This window comes from Oncorhynchus clarkii, chromosome 17 (assembly GCF_045791955.1).
Source record: "Oncorhynchus clarkii lewisi isolate Uvic-CL-2024 chromosome 17, UVic_Ocla_1.0, whole genome shotgun sequence".
NCBI lineage: Eukaryota > Metazoa > Chordata > Actinopteri > Salmoniformes > Salmonidae > Oncorhynchus > Oncorhynchus clarkii.
Genome location: NC_092163.1, coordinates 32,845,513 through 32,867,497, shown reverse-complemented (window position 1 = coordinate 32,867,497; position 21,985 = coordinate 32,845,513). Strand labels below are relative to the sequence as shown.

Below are 21,985 nucleotides of genomic sequence, written 5' to 3'. Positions count from 1 at the left end.
TGTTTTCTTCTATCACTTGGAATGAAATGTGTACGTCCCCCTCTGACGTTATCTATTTCAACATGCATGTCTTTATCGGGTGACCTTGGCCAAGCATCCCTACCCCATCCCTACCCCTCACGGTGGCTGAAACAATTAGGCCCTTATACAAATAAATAGAAAATATGTTGCTTGCAAATCTACACAATGCAAGACATTGAATTTGGAATCAAAGTCGTTTAAAACCGAGCTTTACTAAGCAGCAATCTCTTTCTCGGCCTCTGCGACTGTTGCCAGGAGCCGGAGATAGACCGGTGACGTCCAATCATCTGCACAGCCCTCTCCTCTTTTCCTAGTTTGAGAGGGCTGGAATTACATGACATCATTTAAAGAGCGCCCCCGTACCACCAACGAGGAAAAAAATAAAACTTGAATCCTCACTCCTCCATCTTCCCACGAGCTGGAAGAGAAAACACCTGAGGGTCGTTTGCCATTGGGACGCTTTCCCTTCCCTTGTCGATATCGCGCAGCCTGTACCATTATTGGATTGGCCGCGGCGGTATCGCCGATAGTATCGGATTCGGGGAGGGGCGTTCTCTCCGCACGGGGAATGGCGGAGCAGCAGGCTGCTGTGCTGAGGATTCAGTGTGGGAGAGAGATGGGGATTTAGCACAATAAGATAGATCCCAGTCCTCTCTGTTTTCCACTCTCTCTCTCTGTTGTCGTTCTAAATCTCTGCTGCCCCTGGCCATGGATCCAGAGAAAACGTTGACGTTCTGCCTTGGACTCAAAGCAGAGGCGGTATGTTGACTTACAGATTTTGTATTATCAACATCTTCGCTTGATGTGATTGCTGTGAGTTATGGTGATTTTGTCAACAACTGGGCAATATTATACTGCAGGGGTATTAGGATACTGTGAATGCCGCCGTGATGTTTTCTAAGAAATGTTCCTAGCTTGCAAGGATTTGTTGTCATTACCGTCGCTTCAGTGGATATCTGTTATTGTTGGAAATAATTAAATTGATATTGCAAAAAATATTTAGGCTTCACAAGACTAAGGTTTTATGGACAGTCTGAAGTTCAAGTTTTTCCTAAATCAGGCCTTTTGAGCATAGATAGACTTGTTGTACAGCACACACACAACTGCATGATTATCATTTCATTTACGTTTTCATTTAAGACGTGTTGCTGATATCTGAAAGTTGATTTCCTCATCTCATTGTCTGGAAATTAATTTGCTGTAATGCACCAAAGAATGACCTTAATGTTACACAGCCCATAATTAAAAGTGCTTTTAGCTCCCGACCCTCATAATAAAGGTAATTTATAACCCCTCTGCCAATGGTGAAATACTATAGTGCTGATTCAATGAGCTATAGGCCTCGGGACGGGATAATGTAGGGCTGAAGCCCCTGGGTAACAGGGGGCAACAACAAAACAACAACTATGAAGGAAATACAGTGCATTCGGAAAGTATTCAGACCCCTTGACATTTTCCACATTTTGTTACTTTACAGCCTTATTCGAAAATGTATCAAATAAAATAAAATCCTCAGCAATCCACACACAATACCCCATAATGGCAAAGCGAAAACAGGCGTTTATATGTTTTTGCACATTTATTAAAATGAAAAAACAGAAATACCTTACTTATATAAGCATTCAGACCCTTTGCTATGAGACTCAAAATTGAGTTCAGGTGCATCCTGTTTCCATTGATCATCCTTTTGATGTTTCTACAACTTGATTGGAGTCCACCTGTGGTAAATTCAATGGATTGGACATGATTTGAAAAGGCACACACCTGTACGTATACGATCCCATAGTTGACAGTGCATGTCAGAGCAAAATCAAACCAAAGAGGTTGAAGGAATTGTCTGTAGAGCTCAGAGACAGGATTGTGTCGAGGCACAAATCTGGGGAAGGGTACCAAAACATTTCTGCAGCATTGAAGGTCCCCAAGAACACAGTCGCCTCCATCATTCTTAAATGGAAGAAGTTTGGAACCACCAAGACTCTTTCTAGAGCAGGCCGCCCGGCAAAACTGAGCAATCGGTAGAGAAGGGCCTTTGACAGGGAGGTGAACAAGAACCCGATGGTCACTCTGACAGAGCTCCAGAGTTCCTCTGTGGAGATGGGAGAGCCTTTTAGAATGAGAACCATCTCTGCAGCACTCCACCAATCAGGCCTTTATGGTAGAGTGGCCAGATGGAAGCCACTCCTCAGTAAAAGGCACATGACAGCCCACTTGGGGTTTGCCAAAAGGCACCTAAAGACTCTCAGACCATGAGAAACAAGATTCTCTGGTCTGATGAAACCAAGATTGAACTCTTTGGCCTGAATTCCAAGCGTCACATCTGGAGGAAACCTGGCACCATCCCTATGGTGAAGCATGGTGGTCTGAATACTTATGTAAATCTGTTTTTTATTTTTTGATACATTTTGCGTTGTCATTATGGAGTATTGTGTGTAGATTTATGATGGAAAAAAAATTAATGAATTGTTGAATAAAGCTACAGTAACAAAATGTGGAAAAAGTCAATACTTTCCGAATGCCTTTTTTATTTTACCTTTATTTAACCAGGCAAGTCAGTTAAGAACAAATTCTTATTTTCAATGACGGCCTAGGAACAGTGGGTTAAATGCCTGTTCAGGGGCAGAACGACAGATTTGTACCTTGTCAGCTCAGGGGTTTGAACTTGCAACCTTACGGTTCCTAGTCCAACTCTCTAACCACTAGGCTACCCTGCCGCCCCATTAGATATGTAGTATATTTCTTAAACCCGCCAACCACAGGAAGACTCAGGAGCCCACTCTCAATGAGTGTAGGCAGCCTGCTGCTGCCTGCTGCCGCTCTGCTAATCATCAGATGGGGGAGGACAGGAGGTAGGGGGCCCACGTTGGTAACTGGGGGGCCCTGCCTTGATTGGGTAACTGATTATTAAATACATTTAAGTAAACTGCATTATAATTAAATGTGACTGGTCAATTGTGTGAATAATGGTCTGGGCCCAAAATCATAGGGGGCCCAATAGGCAAAAAAACAGCAACAAAAAACAAATTATGTAATTTTTTTAAATTATAATTTTTATACAACCACAGGAGCCCACTCTCAATGTTCAAAATACACCAGAGAGCATAATTTAGCCCCAGAGAATCAACAGTTTATCCCAATAAAGCACATACAGGTATCTGCCAAAATAAAGGAAACACCAACATAAAGTGTCTTAATAGGGTGTTGGGCACCACGATCCAGAACAGCTTCAATGCACCTTGGCATAGATTCTACAAGTGGACCTAAACCAACACCAGAACATATATTCATATCCCTTGTTTACTCAAGTGTTTCCTTTATTTTGACAGTTACCGGGAAGGCCACAGTTTGGGCAACATTCACACTAAATATCAGCTCCAGCTTGTTGGTATGTGACCATAGACATATAATCCATAGAAGGGCAATGGGTCGGAAGGCGGCGGGGCAGGGGGCTATAAAAAAACAAAGCCCTGGGGGGGCCTATGATTTCTTACTCCGGCCCTGTATAGGCCTAGAGGTCTTCTCGGCATGGCTAAACACACTGTATATACAGAACAGTGTGTTGCGAGTCAGCTACTAGAATATGTGCAATTACCGTTCTCAAGAGGATCTTTACATTGATTGTAGGCTTAGTTGTAGTGGGTAGTAGTCATGTGTTAGTGTGTATGTTAAAAAAGTTATCTCCGATTGAATACACTCACTAAGAAGAAAACTCCGCTATTGTAGGGGTTTACTATCATAGCTGAATTTCTCGCTCGCTCGCGCACACACACACACACACACACACACACACACACACACACACACACACACACACACACACACACACACACACACACACACTGTTGACTGTCCATCAGGCATTGTGCTATGAACGTTCCTAATCATTTATCTTCTGATGATAATAATATATCTGTTGAGGAGGACAATGTTTCTTCATAACTTCCACTGGTCACTGTTGAAGTGGTCTTAGCTAACGGTCTCTTCTGCCAGAACAATCAGCTCTTTTGTATCTGTCCAGGATGCTCCTGCGGTCACATTAGCTCGTAGAAAAAAGGGTTCCAAAAGGGTTCTTCGGCTGTCCCCATGGGAGAACCCTTTTTAGTTCCAGGTAGAACCCTCTGTGGAAAGGGTTGTCTGTACATGGAACCCAAAAGCGTTCTACCTGGAACCAAAAAGGGTTCTTCAAAGGGTTATCCTATGGGGACAGCCAAAGAACCATTTCAGGTTCTAGATAGCACCGTTGTTTCTGAGTGTATAGCCTATTGTGTAAGAGGTGCCTGGGTTAACCAGGTCTCCCCTCAGTCTGGCCTGTTTTCTTACTCTCTTTACAGGTCCATCATATCTCACAAGGCCAGCCAGCCACACACACACACACACACACACACACACACACACACACACACACACACACACACACACACACACACACACTGGTGAACAGGCAGGAAGTGAGGAAGTGTGTTAAGCTGTTTGTCTCGCTGTCTGTCTGTGGCTTTGCGCCGTGGTTAGGTGTTAGTGTGGGAGACATCTACAACTTGTAGTAGAGGTGTCTTGTGGTTTTTAACATGGTCTCGGGGGATGATTGAATGACCTCTTCAGATCCAGTAATGTATGATGTATGATGTGGTGGGCTAAACCACAGACTCTCAACTTTACAGAGTGCAGGCCAGTGATAATACACGATTTCTCTTCCTGTAGATAAGACTGTTTGGCTGCCTGAAATCCCCTCCTATGCCTGTGAAAGGCATTTACTGAGTTGTCGTTGCCGATCACTCCCAGTCAGTAGGTACAGTAGGTCTTATACTCCCAGTCAGATACAGTAGGTCTCATACTCCCAGTCAGATACAGTAGGTCTCATACTCCCAGTCAGATACAGTAGGTTTTATGCTCCCAGTCAGATACAGTAGGTCTCATACTCCCAGTCAGATACAGTAGGTCTCATATTCCCAGTCAGATACAGTAGGTCTTATACTACAGTAGGTCTCATACTCCCAGTCAGATACAGTAGGTCTTATACTCCCAGTCAGATACAGTAGGTCTCATACTCCCAGTCAGATACAGTAGGTCTTATGCTCCCAGTCAGATATAGTAGGTCTCATACTCCCAGTCAGATACAGTAGGTCTTATGCTCCCAGTCAGATACAGTAGGTCTTATACTCCCAGTCAGATACAGTAGGTCTCATACTCACAGTCAGATACAGTAGGTCTCATACTCCCAGTCAGATACAGTAGGTCTCATACTCCCAGTCAGATACAGTAGGTCTCATACTCCCAGTCAGATACAGTAGGTTTTATGCTCCCAGTCAGATACAGTAGGTCTCATACTCCCAGTCAGATACAGTAGGTCTCATACTCCCAGTCAGATACAGTAGGTCTCATACTCCCAGTCAGATACAGTAGGTCTTATACTCCCAGTCAGATACAGTAGGTCTTATACTCCCAGTCAGATACAGTAGATCTCATACTCCCAGTCAGATACAGTAGGTTTCATACTCCCAGTCAGATACAGTAGGTCTTATACTCCCAGTCAGATACAGTAGGTCTTATACTCCCAGTCAGATACAGTAGATCTCATACTCCCAGTCAGATACAGTAGGTTTCATACTCCCAGTCAGATATAGTAGGTCTCATACTCCCAGTCAGATACAGTAGGTCTTATACTCCCAGTCAGATACAGTAGGTCTCATACTCCCAGTCAGATACAGTAGGTCTTATGCTCCCAGTCAGACATAGTAGGTCTCATACTCCCAGTCAGATACAGTAGGTCTTATGCTCCCAGTCAGATACAGTAGGTCTTATACTCCCAGTCAGATACAGTAGGTCTCATACTCCCAGTCAGATACAGTAGGTCTCATACTCCCAGTCAGATACAGTAGGTCTCATACTCCCAGTCAGATACAGTAGGTCTCATACTCCCAGTCAGATACAGTAGGTTTTATGCTCCCAGTCAGATACAGTAGGTCTCATAATCCCAGTCAGATACAGTAGGTCTCATATTCCCAGTCAGATACAGTAGGTCTTATACTACAGTAGGTCTCATACTCCCAGTCAGATACAGTAGGTCTTATACTCCCAGTCAGATACAGTAGGTCTCATACTCCCAGTCAGATACAGTAGGTCTTATGCTCCCAGTCAGATATAGTAGGTCTCATACTCCCAGTCAGATACAGTAGGTCTTATGCTCCCAGTCAGATACAGTAGGTCTTATACTCCCAGTCAGATACAGTAGGTCTCATACTCCCAGTCAGATACAGTAGGTCTCATACTCCCAGTCAGATACAGTAGGTCTCATACTCCCAGTCAGATACAGTAGGTCTCATACTCCCAGTCAGATACAGTAGGTTTTATGCTCCCAGTCAGATACAGTAGGTCTCATACTCCCAGTCAGATACAGTAGGTCTCATACTCCCAGTCAGATACAGTAGGTCTCATACTCCCAGTCAGATACAGTAGGTCTTTTACTCCCAGTCAGATACAGTAGGTCTTATACTCCCAGTCAGATACAGTAGATCTCATACTCCCAGTCAGATACAGTAGGTCTCATACTCCCAGTCAGATACAGTAGGTCTCATACTCCCAGTCAGATACAGTAGGTCTCATACTCCCAGTCAGATACAGTAGGTCTTATGCTCCCAGTCAGATATAGTAGGTCTCATACTCCCAGTCAGATACAGTAGGTCTTATGCTCCCAGTCAGATACAGTAGGTCTTATACTCCCAGTCAGATACAGTAGGTCTCATACTCCCAGTCAGATACAGTAGGTCTCATACTCCCAGTCAGATACAGTAGGTCTCATACTCCCAGTCAGATACAGTAGGTCTCATACTCCCAGTCAGATACAGTAGGTTTTATGCTCCCAGTCAGATACAGTAGGTCTCATACTCCCAGTCAGATACAGTAGGTCTCATACTCCCAGTCAGATACAGTAGGTCTCATACTCCCAGTCAGATACAGTAGGTCTTTTACTCCCAGTCAGATACAGTAGGTCTTATACTCCCAGTCAGATACAGTAGATCTCATACTCCCAGTCAGATACAGTAGGTTTCATACTCCCAGTCAGATACAGTAGGTCTTATACTCCCAGTCAGATACAGTAGGTCTTATACTCCCAGTCAGATACAGTAGATCTCATACTCCCAGTCAGATACAGTAGGTTTCATACTCCCAGTCAGATATAGTAGGTCTCATACTCCCAGTCAGATACAGTAGGTCTTATACTCCCAGTCAGATACAGTAGGTCTCATACTCCCAGTCAGATACAGTAGGTCTTATGCTCCCAGTCAGATATAGTAGGTCTCATACTCCCAGTCAGATACAGTAGGTCTCATACTCCCAGTCAGATACAGTAGGTTTTATGCTCCCAGTCAGATACAGTAGGTCTCATACTCCCAGTCAGATACAGTAGGTCTCATATTCCCAGTCAGATACAGTAGGTCTTATGCTCCCAGTCAGATACAGTAGGTCTCATACTCCCAGTCAGATACAGTAGGTCTCATACTCCCAGTCAGATACAGTAGGTTTTATGCTCCCAGTCAGATACAGTAGGTCTCATACTCCCAGTCAGATACAGTAGGTCTCATATTCCCAGTCAGATACAGTAGGTCTTATACTACAGTAGGTCTCATACTCCCAGTCAGATACAGTAGGTCTTATACTCCCAGTCAGATACAGTAGGTCTCATACTCCCAGTCAGATACAGTAGGTCTTATGCTCCCAGTCAGATATAGTAGGTCTCATACTCCCAGTCAGATACAGTAGGTCTTATGCTCCCAGTCAGATACAGTAGGTCTTATACTCCCAGTCAGATACAGTAGGTCTCATACTCACAGTCAGATACAGTAGGTCTCATACTCCCAGTCAGATACAGTAGGTCTCATACTCCCAGTCAGATACAGTAGGTCTCATACTCCCAGTCAGATACAGTAGGTTTTATGCTCCCAGTCAGATACAGTAGGTCTCATACTCCCAGTCAGATACAGTAGGTCTCATACTCCCAGTCAGATACAGTAGGTCTCATACTCCCAGTCAGATACAGTAGGTCTTATACTCCCAGTCAGATACAGTAGGTCTTATACTCCCAGTCAGATACAGTAGATCTCATACTCCCAGTCAGATACAGTAGGTTTCATACTCCCAGTCAGATACAGTAGGTCTTATACTCCCAGTCAGATACAGTAGGTCTTATACTCCCAGTCAGATACAGTAGATCTCATACTCCCAGTCAGATACAGTAGGTTTCATACTCCCAGTCAGATATAGTAGGTCTCATACTCCCAGTCAGATACAGTAGGTCTTATACTCCCAGTCAGATACAGTAGGTCTCATACTCCCAGTCAGATACAGTAGGTCTTATGCTCCCAGTCAGACATAGTAGGTCTCATACTCCCAGTCAGATACAGTAGGTCTTATGCTCCCAGTCAGATACAGTAGGTCTTATACTCCCAGTCAGATACAGTAGGTCTCATACTCCCAGTCAGATACAGTAGGTCTCATACTCCCAGTCAGATACAGTAGGTCTCATACTCCCAGTCAGATACAGTAGGTCTCATACTCCCAGTCAGATACAGTAGGTTTTATGCTCCCAGTCAGATACAGTAGGTCTCATAATCCCAGTCAGATACAGTAGGTCTCATATTCCCAGTCAGATACAGTAGGTCTTATACTACAGTAGGTCTCATACTCCCAGTCAGATACAGTAGGTCTTATACTCCCAGTCAGATACAGTAGGTCTCATACTCCCAGTCAGATACAGTAGGTCTTATGCTCCCAGTCAGATATAGTAGGTCTCATACTCCCAGTCAGATACAGTAGGTCTTATGCTCCCAGTCAGATACAGTAGGTCTTATACTCCCAGTCAGATACAGTAGGTCTCATACTCCCAGTCAGATACAGTAGGTCTCATACTCCCAGTCAGATACAGTAGGTCTCATACTCCCAGTCAGATACAGTAGGTCTCATACTCCCAGTCAGATACAGTAGGTTTTATGCTCCCAGTCAGATACAGTAGGTCTCATACTCCCAGTCAGATACAGTAGGTCTCATACTCCCAGTCAGATACAGTAGGTCTCATACTCCCAGTCAGATACAGTAGGTCTTTTACTCCCAGTCAGATACAGTAGGTCTTATACTCCCAGTCAGATACAGTAGATCTCATACTCCCAGTCAGATACAGTAGGTCTCATACTCCCAGTCAGATACAGTAGGTCTCATACTCCCAGTCAGATACAGTAGGTCTCATACTCCCAGTCAGATACAGTAGGTCTTATGCTCCCAGTCAGATATAGTAGGTCTCATACTCCCAGTCAGATACAGTAGGTCTTATGCTCCCAGTCAGATACAGTAGGTCTTATACTCCCAGTCAGATACAGTAGGTCTCATACTCCCAGTCAGATACAGTAGGTCTCATACTCCCAGTCAGATACAGTAGGTCTCATACTCCCAGTCAGATACAGTAGGTCTCATACTCCCAGTCAGATACAGTAGGTTTTATGCTCCCAGTCAGATACAGTAGGTCTCATACTCCCAGTCAGATACAGTAGGTCTCATACTCCCAGTCAGATACAGTAGGTCTCATACTCCCAGTCAGATACAGTAGGTCTTTTACTCCCAGTCAGATACAGTAGGTCTTATACTCCCAGTCAGATACAGTAGATCTCATACTCCCAGTCAGATACAGTAGGTTTCATACTCCCAGTCAGATACAGTAGGTCTTATACTCCCAGTCAGATACAGTAGGTCTTATACTCCCAGTCAGATACAGTAGATCTCATACTCCCAGTCAGATACAGTAGGTTTCATACTCCCAGTCAGATATAGTAGGTCTCATACTCCCAGTCAGATACAGTAGGTCTTATACTCCCAGTCAGATACAGTAGGTCTCATACTCCCAGTCAGATACAGTAGGTCTTATGCTCCCAGTCAGATATAGTAGGTCTCATACTCCCAGTCAGATACAGTAGGTCTTATGCTCCCAGTCAGATACAGTAGGTCTTATACTCCCAGTCAGATACAGTAGGTCTCATACTCCCAGTCAGATACAGTAGGTCTCATACTCCCAGTCAGATACAGTAGGTCTCATACTCCCAGTCAGATACAGTAGGTCTCATACTCCCAGTCAGATACAGTAGGTTTTATGCTCCCAGTCAGATACAGTAGGTCTCATACTCCCAGTCAGATACAGTAGGTCTCATATTCCCAGTCAGATACAGTAGGTCTTATACTACAGTAGGTCTCATACTCCCAGTCAGATACAGTAGGTCTCATACTCCCAGTCAGATACAGTAGGTCTCATACTCCCAGTCAGATACAGTAGGTTTCATACTCCCAGTCAGATATAGTAGGTCTCATACTCCCAGTCAGATACAGTAGGTCTTATACTCCCAGTCAGATACAGTAGGTCTCATACTCCCAGTCAGATACAGTAGGTCTTATGCTCCCAGTCAGATATAGTAGGTCTCATACTCCCAGTCAGATACAGTAGGTCTTATGCTCCCAGTCAGATACAGTAGGTCTTTTACTCCCAGTCAGATACAGTAGGTCTCATACTCCCAGTCAGATACAGTAGGTCTCATACTCCCAGTCAGATACAGTAGGTCTCATACTCCCAGTCAGATACAGTAGGTCTCATACTCCCAGTCAGATACAGTAGGTTTTATGCTCCCAGTCAGATACAGTAGGTCTCATACTCCCAGTCAGATACAGTAGGTCTCATATTCCCAGTCAGATACAGTAGGTCTCATACTCCCAGTCAGATACAGTAGGTCTCATACTCCCAGTCAGATACACTAGGTCTCATACTCCCAGTCAGATATAGTAGGTCTCATACTCCCAGTCAGATACAGTAGGTCTCATACTCCCAGTCAGATACACTAGGTCTCATACTCCCAGTCAGATACAGTAGGTCTCATACTCCCAGTCAGATACAGTAGGTCTCATACTCCCAGTCAGATACAGTAGGTCTCATACTCCCAGTCAGATACAGTAGGTCTCATACTCCCAGTCAGATACAGTAGATCTCATACTCCCAGTCAGATACAGTAGGTCTCATACTCCCAGTCAGATACAGTAGATCTTATACTCAATTCTACAGTAACCAGTTGACAGTCCTGCTGACACTGTTGACAACATATATCTTGCTCTCAGTGGTAATCGCATCAAACTGTCAATACTGCAGTCTTCATCCTTGTTACATCTTGAGTCAAGATGGACTGGAATAAGTTGCAACCAACCTAAAGAGCAATTCTTCTTTTTCCCCCTCTCTCAGCCAATCACAATTTCCAATGTGTTGGGATACATCTTACTTTAACCCTGAACCTGACCAAAAATAACCTGAAAGCTGTTGCCCATCAACAGAGTTACAGTTGACAGTTTGTTGATAGATCTGTATAACACATATAGGGAACTATCCAAATATAGTGTGACCAAACAATGGGATACAAGATTATCTAGATGTTTTCTAAAATCTCTGGTATTCCGTTCACACTGTCCAGTAACAGTACATTACTATCTTCACTCCTCTAACCAGGCTGACAACTGCTGTTAGTGGTCCTGCCGTCGACAGAGTGGGGTTTCCAGTCCGGAGCTGCCTGTGTAATGTTTATCCCAAACTAGTCTCACACTCCTCTGCTACGGCTGTGTGTGTCCCTCTGTGTGTGTGTGTTGCTCTGCTACTGTTTGATCAATACCTGGCACAGACGCCAGCTGCTTGTCCTCACCCTGTACTCTACTGCTGCTGCAGTGCCTCACTTTGTTAGAGAGCAGCAGGAGTTGGATGGATGGAGACTACTAGGAGGACTCTGGGTCAACCCTGATAGGGTGTAATAGTGTGTAGTAGTGTGTAGTAATGTGTAGTAGTATGTACTGGTTTTTAGTAGTGTGTAGTTATGTGTAGTAGTGTGTAATAGTGAGTAGTAGTGTGTAATAGTGTGTAGTATTGTGTAATTGTGTGTAGTAGTGTGTAGTAGTGTGTAGTAGTGTGTAGTAGGGTGTAGTAGTGTGTAGTAGTTTGTACTAATGTGTAGTAGTGTGTAGTAGAGTGTAATAGTGTGTAATAGTGTGTAGTAGTGTGTAGTCGGGTGTAAGTTTGTAATAGTGTGTAGTAGTTTGTAATAGTGTGAAGTAGGGTGTAGTAGTGTGTAGTAGTTTGTAATAGTGTGTAGTAGTGTGTAGTAGTTTGTAATAATGTGTAGTAGGGTGTAATAGTGTGTATTAGTGTGTAGTAGTGTGTAATAGTTTGTAGTAGTTTATAATAGTGTGTAGTAGTGTGTAATAGTGTGTAGTAGTTTGTAATAATGTGTAGTAGTGTGTAGTAGGGTGTAATAGTGTGTAATAGTGTGTAGTAGTGTGTAGTCGGGTGTAAGTTTGTAATAGTGTGTAGTAGTTTGTAATAATGTGTAGTAGTGTGTAGTAGGGTGTAATAGTGTGTATTAGTGTGTAGTAGTTTCTAATAGTGTGTAGTAGGATGTAGTAGGGTGTAGTAGTACTAGTCGGACATGTAGAGTAGCTACAGTTTTGACTATGTGTGAAGGTTAAAATGGAGGATTTCCCTTACTAACTGATTTGAAATCAGTCATTGTCATTAGCTACTAACTAGTTTCTGTTAGCCTGCACTAGTACCCTCAAACTACACTCTGGACCTCCAAGACAGTCCACTGCTTTTCTTCATTGTTCCCCTCTAATCCTGGGACACCAGGTGGGTGCAATTAATTATCAGGTAGAAAACCAGCAAGCTCCTAACCATGTTAAGGTCTAATAACCCTGATCTAGTATGCGATTGGGGCTCCATTATGCAATGTGCTTATTGGTGATTATGGGATGACACCAATACAGTGCAGGCTCGGATGATAGGCCTAGTACCAAATCTATGTGTGAGTTCAAACAGTGCTGGGGGGAGAGATGCAGTGCTGGGGAGAGAGATGCAGTGTTGGGGAGAGAGATGCAGTGTTGGGGGGAGAGATGCAGTGCTGGGGAGAGATGCAGTGTTGGGGAGAGAGATGTAGTGTTGGGGAGAGAGATGTAGTGTTGGGGAGAGAGATGTAGTGTTGGGGAGAGAGATGCAGTTCTGGGGAGAGAAATGCAGTGTTGGGGAGAAAGATGTAGTGTTGGGGAGAGAGATGTAGTGTTGGGGAGAGAGATGCAGTGTTAGGGGGAGAAATGCAGTGTTAGGGAGAAAGATGCAGTGTTAGGGGGAGAGATGCAGTGTTAGGGGGAGAGATGCAGTGCTGGGGAGAGAGATGCAGTATTAGGGAGAAGGATGCAGTATTAGGGAGAGAGATGCAGTATTAGGGAGAGAGATGCAGTGTTGGGGAGAGATATGCAGTGTTACGGAGAGAGATGCAGTGTTACGGAGAGAGATGCAGTGTTAGGGGGAGAAATGCAGTGTTAGGGAGAAAGATGCAGTGTTGGGGAGAGATATGCAGTGTTAGGGGGAGAGATGCAGTGTTAGGGGGAGATATGCAGTGTTGGGGAGAGAGATGCAGTGTTAGGGGGAGAGATGCAGTGTTACGGAGAGAGATGCAGTATTAGGGAGAGAGATGCAGTGTTAGGGAGAGAGATGCAGTGTTAGGGAAAGAGATGCAGTGTTACGGAGAGAGATGCAGTATTAGGGAGAGAGATGTAGTGTTAGGGGGAGAGATGCAGTATTAGGGGGAGAAATGCAGTGTTAGGGAGAAAGATGCAGTGTTGGGGAGAGATATGCAGTGTTAGGGGGAGAGATGCAGTGTTAGGGGGAGAGATGCAGTGTTAGGGAGAGATATGCAGTGTTGGGGAGAGAGATGCAGTGTTAGGGTGAGAGATGCAGTGTTAGGGGGAGAGATGCAGTGTTAGGGAGAAAGATGCAGTGTTGGGGAGAGATATGCAGTGTTAGGGGGAGAGATGCAGTGTTAGGGAGAAAGATGCAGTGTTGGGGAGAGAGATGCAGTGTTAGGGAGAGAGATGCATTATTAGGGAGAGAGATGCAGTATTAGGGAGAGAGATGCATTATTAGGGAGAGAGATGCAGTATTAGGGAGAGAGATGCAGTGTTACGGAGAGTGATGCAGTATTCGGGAGAGAGATGCAGTATTAGGGAGAGAGATGCAGTGTTACGGGGAGAGATGCAGTGTTACGGAGAGAGATGCAGTATTAGGGAGAGAGATGCAGTGTTAGGGAGAGAGATGCAGTATTAGGGAGAGAGATGCAGTATTAGGGAGAGAGATGCAGTATTAGGGAGAGAGATGCAGTGTTGGGGAGAGATATGCAGTGTTACGGAGAGAGATGCAGTGTTAGGTGGAGAGATGTAGTGTTACGGAGAGAGATGCAGTGTTAGGGAGAGAGATGCAGTGTTGGGGAGAGATATGCAGTGTTGGGGAGAGATATGCAGTGTTACGGAGAGAGATGCAGTGTTAGGGGGAGAGATGCAGTGTTACGGAGAGAGATGCAGTGTTAGGGAGAGAGATGCAGTGCCCAGTGCAGCCTGGCCAACAGAGACCCAACGTCAGCTGACAAAAGGCTGACTGCTCATTTGCATGTTTGGTGACATGCCGTCCGGTCAGACTGAGTTGGGTGTAAAAAAAAGCCCAGTGTCTCCGTCCATGCGAGCATTGTGTCCTCTGTGGCTGGACCCCCGCAGCCCACTGCAACACTAAACAGATAGGCATTTTCCTTTTACTGTTATGCATCCGTCCTCCTGTCTGTCTGAAATGTACACACACAGGCGTTGTGTTGCGTTGCGTTCTGTTGTGTGTTTGAGGTAGACGTGCCGAGTACAATGGAGGTATTGTATCTGGGGGTTGTAAGCGTGAAGTGGGCTCGCTCACTGATTTCCAATGCAGATGGACTCTGGTATCTGGGATGATAGCACGCTTACAAGTGATCACAATCGCATGGCTCTTTTTTGGTTATGCAAATCCTTTAGCCAATATGTGCTTTTGACTTGATTAATGACTAATCCTTTCTACAGGAACTGTCCTGTTCCACAGTTCATGTGAATGCTGGGTCTGTTCAGTAGGAATAACATGTTTTAACTGTGGTCCATCAGGGAAGTTAGTACCAACTAAACTTGCTCAATAAGAACATAGATTTTCGTTTTCCCTTGCAACATGTACCCTACTACTGAACATCACCCTGTCTGTTAGGGCCTGTCTGTCTGTAGGGGCCTGTCTGTCTGACTGTCAATCTGTAAGGAGGTGCCAGGCTGGGAAATTGATAAATGATAACCTGAAAATGACATCACGGTTGTTTAGGACTCAGGGTACCTTGTTGTCCCCTGTCACTGCAGGAACACTGAGAGGTTGTTTGTTTGTGTGTGTTTGTGTGTATCAGGTTGAAAGTGTGTCGGGGGTTGACTGTGGTGGCCCTGGAGAGTTTATCTTTTAGGCGCATCCACAGTCAGGCTGTCTGGATAGGTGAACATCCACAGTCAGGCTGTCTGGATAGGTGAACATCCACAGTCAGGCTGTCTGGATAGGTGAACATCCACAGTCAGGCTGTCTGGATAGGTAAACATCCACAGGGGAATTGGGGTCAGGTACGGGCAATTCCAGTGTTATGGATGTGACATTTGCATGCAAAATCACAAACTAAATGGCTCACAGAATTGACATACAAAACGTAAACAAATGTGTGTGTATAGTACCACTGGGAGGACCATATACCCAAAAAACAGACTACTAAATATTGGCACTGGGGGGACCGTATACCCCAAAAACAGACTACTAAATATTGGCACTGGGGGGACCGTATACCCAAAAAACAGACTACTAAATATTGGCTTATAGGCATTACAAATGTTAAGTGAACTGGACAAAGTTTTATGGGGAGACTGTATTTATTCGATTTTTATTAGCTAAACTGTAAATTCAGATCGAAGGGTTGGCCTCTCTCTCTCTCTCTCCCCCCCCCCCCCCCTCTCTCTCTCCCCTCCCCTCTCTCTCTCTTTCTCTCCCCCTCTCTCTCTCTCTCTCTCTCTCTCTCTCTCTCTCTCTTTCCTCCCATTCCTTTCTTTCTCTGATGTGCAGCCTGTCTGTCTGTCAGTCAGTCTGGCTCTGCCTGTGTAAATGTCAGCTGTATTAACTACCCCCCCCCCCCCCCCCCTCTGTTCTCTCTTCTAGATGACCATCTCCCTGCAGGGACCGGGAGGACCAGCAGCTACGGTAAGGAGTCTAACCTTTCAATATGCAGTCATTCATTCACAACAACCAGCACAACACATAGAAAGGAACTAGTGGTGGGAGGAAAACCATTAACAAGAAAAAGGTTGGGAGAGAGGGAGAGAGAGGGAGAGAGAGGGAGAGAGAGGGAGAGAGAGGGAGAGAGAGAGGGAGAGAGAGGGAGGTGGAAAGGGGTAGGGGAGGGAACTAATAACAGTACAACACTGAAGATGAACTGGGAATGAAGACAAGGGAGGGAGGGAGGGAGAACTAGGGGGTTAACAAGCAAAATTAAGAAAAGGGGGATGGAGAGAGAGAGAGGGGGAGGGGTGAAGAGAGAAAGGGATGGAGGGAGGACACTAAAGGGCTAACACCCATTCTGAAAAAACAAGGAATGTCCATCTCACACTGTGTGAATGTCCATCTCACACTGTGTTGCTACCTGCTCTCATAGCTGCAGGGTTTCTACATATTGGATCTGCTGTTTGTCCAACTCCTGTGAAAAAGGTGTGGTTGTGTATACTACAAAACCCTCTCCTGGTATCACTAACACGCTAACTAACCTTGAAATAACACGTAAAACAGCCTCAGACTTACGCACCTATAACAAGCATCTTCAGCATGATATCCACTATGGATTAGATAACAGGCCTCAATGCCAAAATCCTAAAGTATCCCTTTAAGTGCTTCCCTCCTGCTGGCCCACAGTCTTCACTCCTGCTAGCCCACAGTTTTCACTCCTGCTGGCCCACAGTCTTCACTCCTGCTAGCCCACAGTTTTCACTCCTGCTGGCCCACAGTCTTCACTCCTGCTAGCCCACAGTCTTCACTCCTGCTGGCCCACAGTCTTCACTCCTGCTGGCCCACAGTCTTCACTCCTGCTAGCCCACAGTTTTCACTCCTGCTGGCCCACAGTCTTCACTCCTGCTAGCCCACAGTCTTCACTCCTGCTAGCCCACAGTCTTCACTCCTGCTGGCCCACAGTCTTCACTCCTGCTAGCCCACAGTCTTCACTCCTGCTAGCCCACAGTCTTCACTCCTGCTAGCCCACAGTCTTCACTCATGCTAGCCCACAGTCTTCACTCCTGCTAGCCCACAGTCTTCACTCCTGCTAGCCCACAGTCTTCACTCCTGCTAGCCCACAGTCTTCACTCCTGCTAGCCCACAGTCTTCACTCCTGCTAGCCCACAGTCTTCACTCCTGCTAGCCCACAGTCTTCACTCCTGCTAGCCCACAGTCTTCACTGCTGCTAGCCCACGGTCATGTGGATGTTTTGGTCAAAGTGGTCAAACCAGTAGCCTAGTGATTCAGCGGGTTTACAATACACGTCAACGATGATGAATGTGTGGAAAGACCAGATTAAGACTTCCTAGATAACGTTTATTTTCTCATTGCAGACGACTGTGTCTCCAAAGGGTTCAGACATGGGAACCATCAACAAGGTTAGAGATGTATTCTGTTTATGTCTGCTATCCACTGTTTCAGACCCCTTGACCTTTTCCACATTTTCTTACATTACAGCCATATTCTAAAATGGATTAAATAGTTATTCCCACTCGTCAATCTACACACAACACCACATAATGACAAAACAAAAACTGGTTTTTAGAAATGTTTGCTAATTTATAAAAAATGTAAAAAAATTACACAAGTATTCAGACCCTTTACGCAGTACTTTGTTGAAGCACCTTTGTCAGTTATTACAGCCTCGAGTCTTCTTGGGTATGATGCTACAAGCTTGGTACACCTGTATTTGGGGAGTTTCTCCCATTTTTCTCTTCAGATACTCTCAAGCTCTGTCAGGTTGGATGGGGAGCGTCACTGCACAGTTATTTTCAGCTCTCTCCAGAGATGTTCGATCAGTTTCAAGTCCGGGCTCTGGCTGGGCCACCCAAGGACACATCCCCACAGCATGATGCTGCCACCACCATGTTTCACCGTAGGGATGCTGCCAGGTTTCCTCCAGACGTGACGATTGTCATTCAGGCCAAAGAGTTCAATCTTGGTTTCATTAGACCAGAGAATCTTGTTTCTCATGGTCTGAGAGTCCTTTAGGTGCCTTTTGCCAAACTCCAAATGGGCTGTCATGTGCCTTTTACTGAGGAGGGGCTTCTGTCTGGCCACTCTACCATAAAGGCCTGATTGGTGGAGTGCTGCAGAGATGGTTGTCCTTCTGGAAGGTTCTCCCATCTCCACAGAGGAACACTGGAGCTCTGTCAGAGTGACCATCAGGTTCTTGGTCACCTCCCTGACGAAGGCCCTTCTCCCCTGATTGCTCAGTTTGGCCGGGCGGCCAGCTCTAGGAAGAGTGGTGGTTCTAAACTTCTTCCATTTAAGAATGATGGAGGCCACTGTGTTTTTGGGGACCTTCAATGCTGCAGACATCTTTTGGTACCCTTCCCCAGATCTGTGCCTCGACACAATCCTGTCTCTGAGCTCTACAGACAATTCCTTCGACCTCATGGCTTGGTTTTTGCTCTGACATGCACTGTCAACTGTGGGATCTTATATAGAGAGGTGTGTGCTTTTCCAAATCATGTCCAATCAATTTAACTTTCCACAGGTGGACTCCAATCAAGTTGTAGAAACATCTCAAGGATGATCAATGGAAACAGGATGCATCTGAGCTCAATTTGGAGTCTCATAACAAAGGGTCTGAATACTTATGTAAATAAGGTATTTCTGTTTTATATTTTTGTTATATGTTTTCTAACATTTCACTTTTCACACTTTGTCATTATGAGGTATTGTGTGTAGATTGATGGAGGAAATGTTTTTTATTGAATCCATTTTAGAACAAGGCTGCAACGTATCAAAATGTGGAAAAACGGAATGGGTCTGAATACTTTCCGAATGCACTGTGTATGCCTGGTTAAGTAAAGGTCATGAATACATTTTTGTTTGACGCTACCACATCTGAGCCACTCAACTATTCAAGGGTTTGATGACTAGTTAAGTAGTTAAATCAGATGAGATGGTGCTGGGCTGGAACAAAAAAGTGCAACCCTGGGGGGTACTCTTCTCCAATCCCACAACTGGAAATTTGAGAAACACCCTGCTCAAGCTAAACGAACATGTTGTTGTTGTTTACCATGTACGTTGTTGTCATGTCATGTCTTGTCCACTAGGGGGTGAAGGACCAAGCTGGCTCAGGCAGCCAGCCCATGCTCAGTCATAAGTACTGCCCTGGTGTCAACAACAACCCAGGCTACCTGTGTGAGACCGGCCACTGCTGTGGGGAGACAGGATGCTGCACCTACTACTACGAGCTGTGGTGTGAGTAACAACCAGTCGATACCAGCCAAGAGGCTTGTCTTGTCAGCATTTGCTGTCACACAGCTATACCGATGCATTGTGGTATGTAACCAGACCAGATCGGGAGTTTAACATGAGCAAGCCCTTAAGGCTGGTCCTCTGGTCAAACTGTAGACGGTTTGTCTTATTACGGTATAATAAATATCAATTTATTAAAGCCTTTTCAATGTGATTATGCAACAGTATAGCTACCAGAGGCTGTTCAATAATTGGGATTAATAAAGTTGCTTGAATTCAATTCAGTATTGCCAGTGTCTCTGTGTGTCTGTATCCTGCAGGGTTCTGGTTGCTGTGGACCATCGTGATTCTGTTCAGCTGTTGCTGTGCCTACCGCCACCGGCGGGCCAAGCTGCGTGTCCAGCAGCAGCAGAGACAGAGGGAGATCAACCTGATCGCCTACCACGGAGCCTGCAACTACCCTGCGTCCATGTTGGACCTCAGTACGTATAGCTACGCTCGCCTCTCTCCCCGGTCCTTTCATTGTCTGCGTCACCTTATCGTCTTATTAGCAGGACCTGGGTTCAAATAGCATTTGAAATGTTTGCTCATTTGCTTGAGTCTGCCTAGGGTGCTAGATTGGTTGGATTTGAACTTTTGTGACTATTCCATTGGCTGCATTGTGCCAGGGAAGGTCAAGGAAGTACAACTTATAGCCCCGATGCAGTCTTCTTAATTTTATTTTCAAATGTAAACAGCTCCGGATATATTTTTGTATAATTTGTTTTCCTGAGCCTCCTTTTGCCATTGAAATGCTCAGTCTGATTGTGTGGGCGTGTTGATACAAATGTTAATATACAGTATTTACATACACAACCCTGACTGGCGGATAGGAGCGTCTAGACTCTAGTACCCCTCCAAAGTAGGAGGATACATACGCAAATAAAAGATGACTAGTCATTGGTCAGAATAATCAGATCTGATTGTGATGTCATGATCTGGGCCAAAAACTCCATCTCGCCTGAACATTTTTTTTCAAACAGCTCTTACACAAAAAGGGCATTATCATAAGTTTGTCATTTCAACCTCATAGTGTAGAAGTATCATTAAAAAAACAAGACTTTTGAATGCGCTGCACAATGACTATTTTGGAGTTTGGTGTCTCAGTCCCTATTGCTGGTCATGTAACCCTAGTGGTTAGGAGATGAAATTGATTATCTGTCATGTGTTATACTGCAGGTTTCCTGGCCTCCTTCAAGCTGCCGTCCTATGAGGAGGTGGCAGCCCAGCCCCCCTCACCCCCTCCATCCTACAGCTCCGTCTTTGCTCTGCAGGGGGCGATGGGGGGCGCCACCGCTTACACAGCCACCCCTTACGGTTCAGCCTACCCCCATCACCACCAGCAACAACCCCTCGGCCCTCCCTCCTACTTGGTTAGCTCCAGGGCGGGCCCCAGCGGTGCCGGTGGTGGCCTGACCTCATCTCAGAGTTCAGACAACTACACCAGCTGCTCCTGCGAGTCCTGCTCCCTCCTCACCTCCCCATCCAGCACTTCCTTCTCTGTCCAGGTGACCTACGAGACGGATAATACCAGCCATGCCTCCACGCCCGGTAGCGAGGTTGGAGGAGGAGGGAGGGAGGTCCTGAGAGGCTTCCCCAGGGAGGGTTCATCTCTGGAGGGAGTTGTGTCTGCCAGGTCCCCTTTGTCTCCTGGAGGATATCCAGCTCCTCCTCTGCCCCCTCCTCCACCTGAACTTCTACCTACACCTTCTCCCACAACGTCTTCTCCTCTCCCTCACACTCTCCCCCCTCCCAAACTATCTTCTCCCTCTCCACTTCCTCCTTCACATCATCCGCCACTCCCTCCACTCATCCTTATGGACCCCCTGGCTGTGCTGGCTGAGCAGAGAGGGGTAGAGGGCGGCCTGAGTGAGGGTGGGGTCACAGAGAGACAGAGCCCTTCCATCCTCTCTCCCCCCAAGCCCAGCCAGTCTCCCCCCAAACACGCCCTCTTCTCCACCAATGTGGACTTCTTCGAGCCCGTGGAGAAAGAGAAGAGAGAGGAAGAGGAGGAGGAAGAGGAGGATGAGGATCATTTCCGTCACCGCCGGCTCACAGGCGACTCCGGCATCGAAGTGTGCCGCTGCCAAGTGAAGAGCGAGGAAGAGGATGCGGAGAAGAAGGGGGAAGAAGATCAAGTTGGAGGAGGGGATGGAGAGGAGGGGGCGGATTTCCTCCATGACAGTGTGGACTGTTCCCTCCGAGCGCAGCAGGTCGCCCAGTGTGGCCACGCCTCCTCGGCCATCCCCAGGGGCGGGGACGCCATCATCACCGTGGAGTCGTCATGAGGACAGCCAATGAGGGCCAAATAATTTGGTCAGGTGACCAAAACACTTGACTGACAACAAATGGAGCCAATGGAGCTTAAAAGTGTTTACTTTGACCCAGTAGCACCCCTTACTGTTCAAACCAGGAAGGAAGCCAAGCCCCACATCAACTAGTATGGGCCTGCTTGTGTTAACGGCTTACTGTAGTAATGTAAAGTCACTATAGTAACACAGAGGAAGAGGATCATCACAGCCTTCTAAT

At 45.8% G+C, this 21,985-nt stretch overlaps 1 protein-coding gene across 1 annotated transcript; it reads left to right on the top strand.

Annotated features, from left to right (window-relative positions):
* The first annotated feature begins 454 nt into the window (after window positions 1-454).
* Window positions 455-21,744, top strand: LOC139369393 (WW domain binding protein 1-like). Its single transcript, XM_071108671.1, has 6 exons — window positions 455-780; window positions 16,106-16,147; window positions 17,542-17,586; window positions 19,273-19,420; window positions 19,738-19,899; window positions 20,636-21,744. Exons 1-6 carry the CDS (start codon window positions 730-732, stop codon window positions 21,742-21,744), a joined length of 1,557 nt encoding a protein of 518 aa, XP_070964772.1. The 5' UTR covers window positions 455-729.
* The last annotated feature ends 241 nt before the right edge of the window (window positions 21,745-21,985 follow it).

What these genes read in the sequence shown, in the direction of transcription:
- LOC139369393 (XM_071108671.1), top strand. Translation starts at nt 730, where the DNA reads ATGGATCCAGAGAAAACGTTGACGTTCTGCCTTGGACTCAAAGCAGAG. An exon ending in CGGGAGGACCAGCAGCTACG is followed by an intron (nt 16,148 to 17,541) that starts GTAAGGAGTCTA and finishes TTCTCATTGCAG; the next exon opens with ACGACTGTGTCTCCAAAGGG. An exon ending in ACATGGGAACCATCAACAAG is followed by an intron (nt 17,587 to 19,272) that starts GTTAGAGATGTA and finishes CTTGTCCACTAG; the next exon opens with GGGGTGAAGGACCAAGCTGG.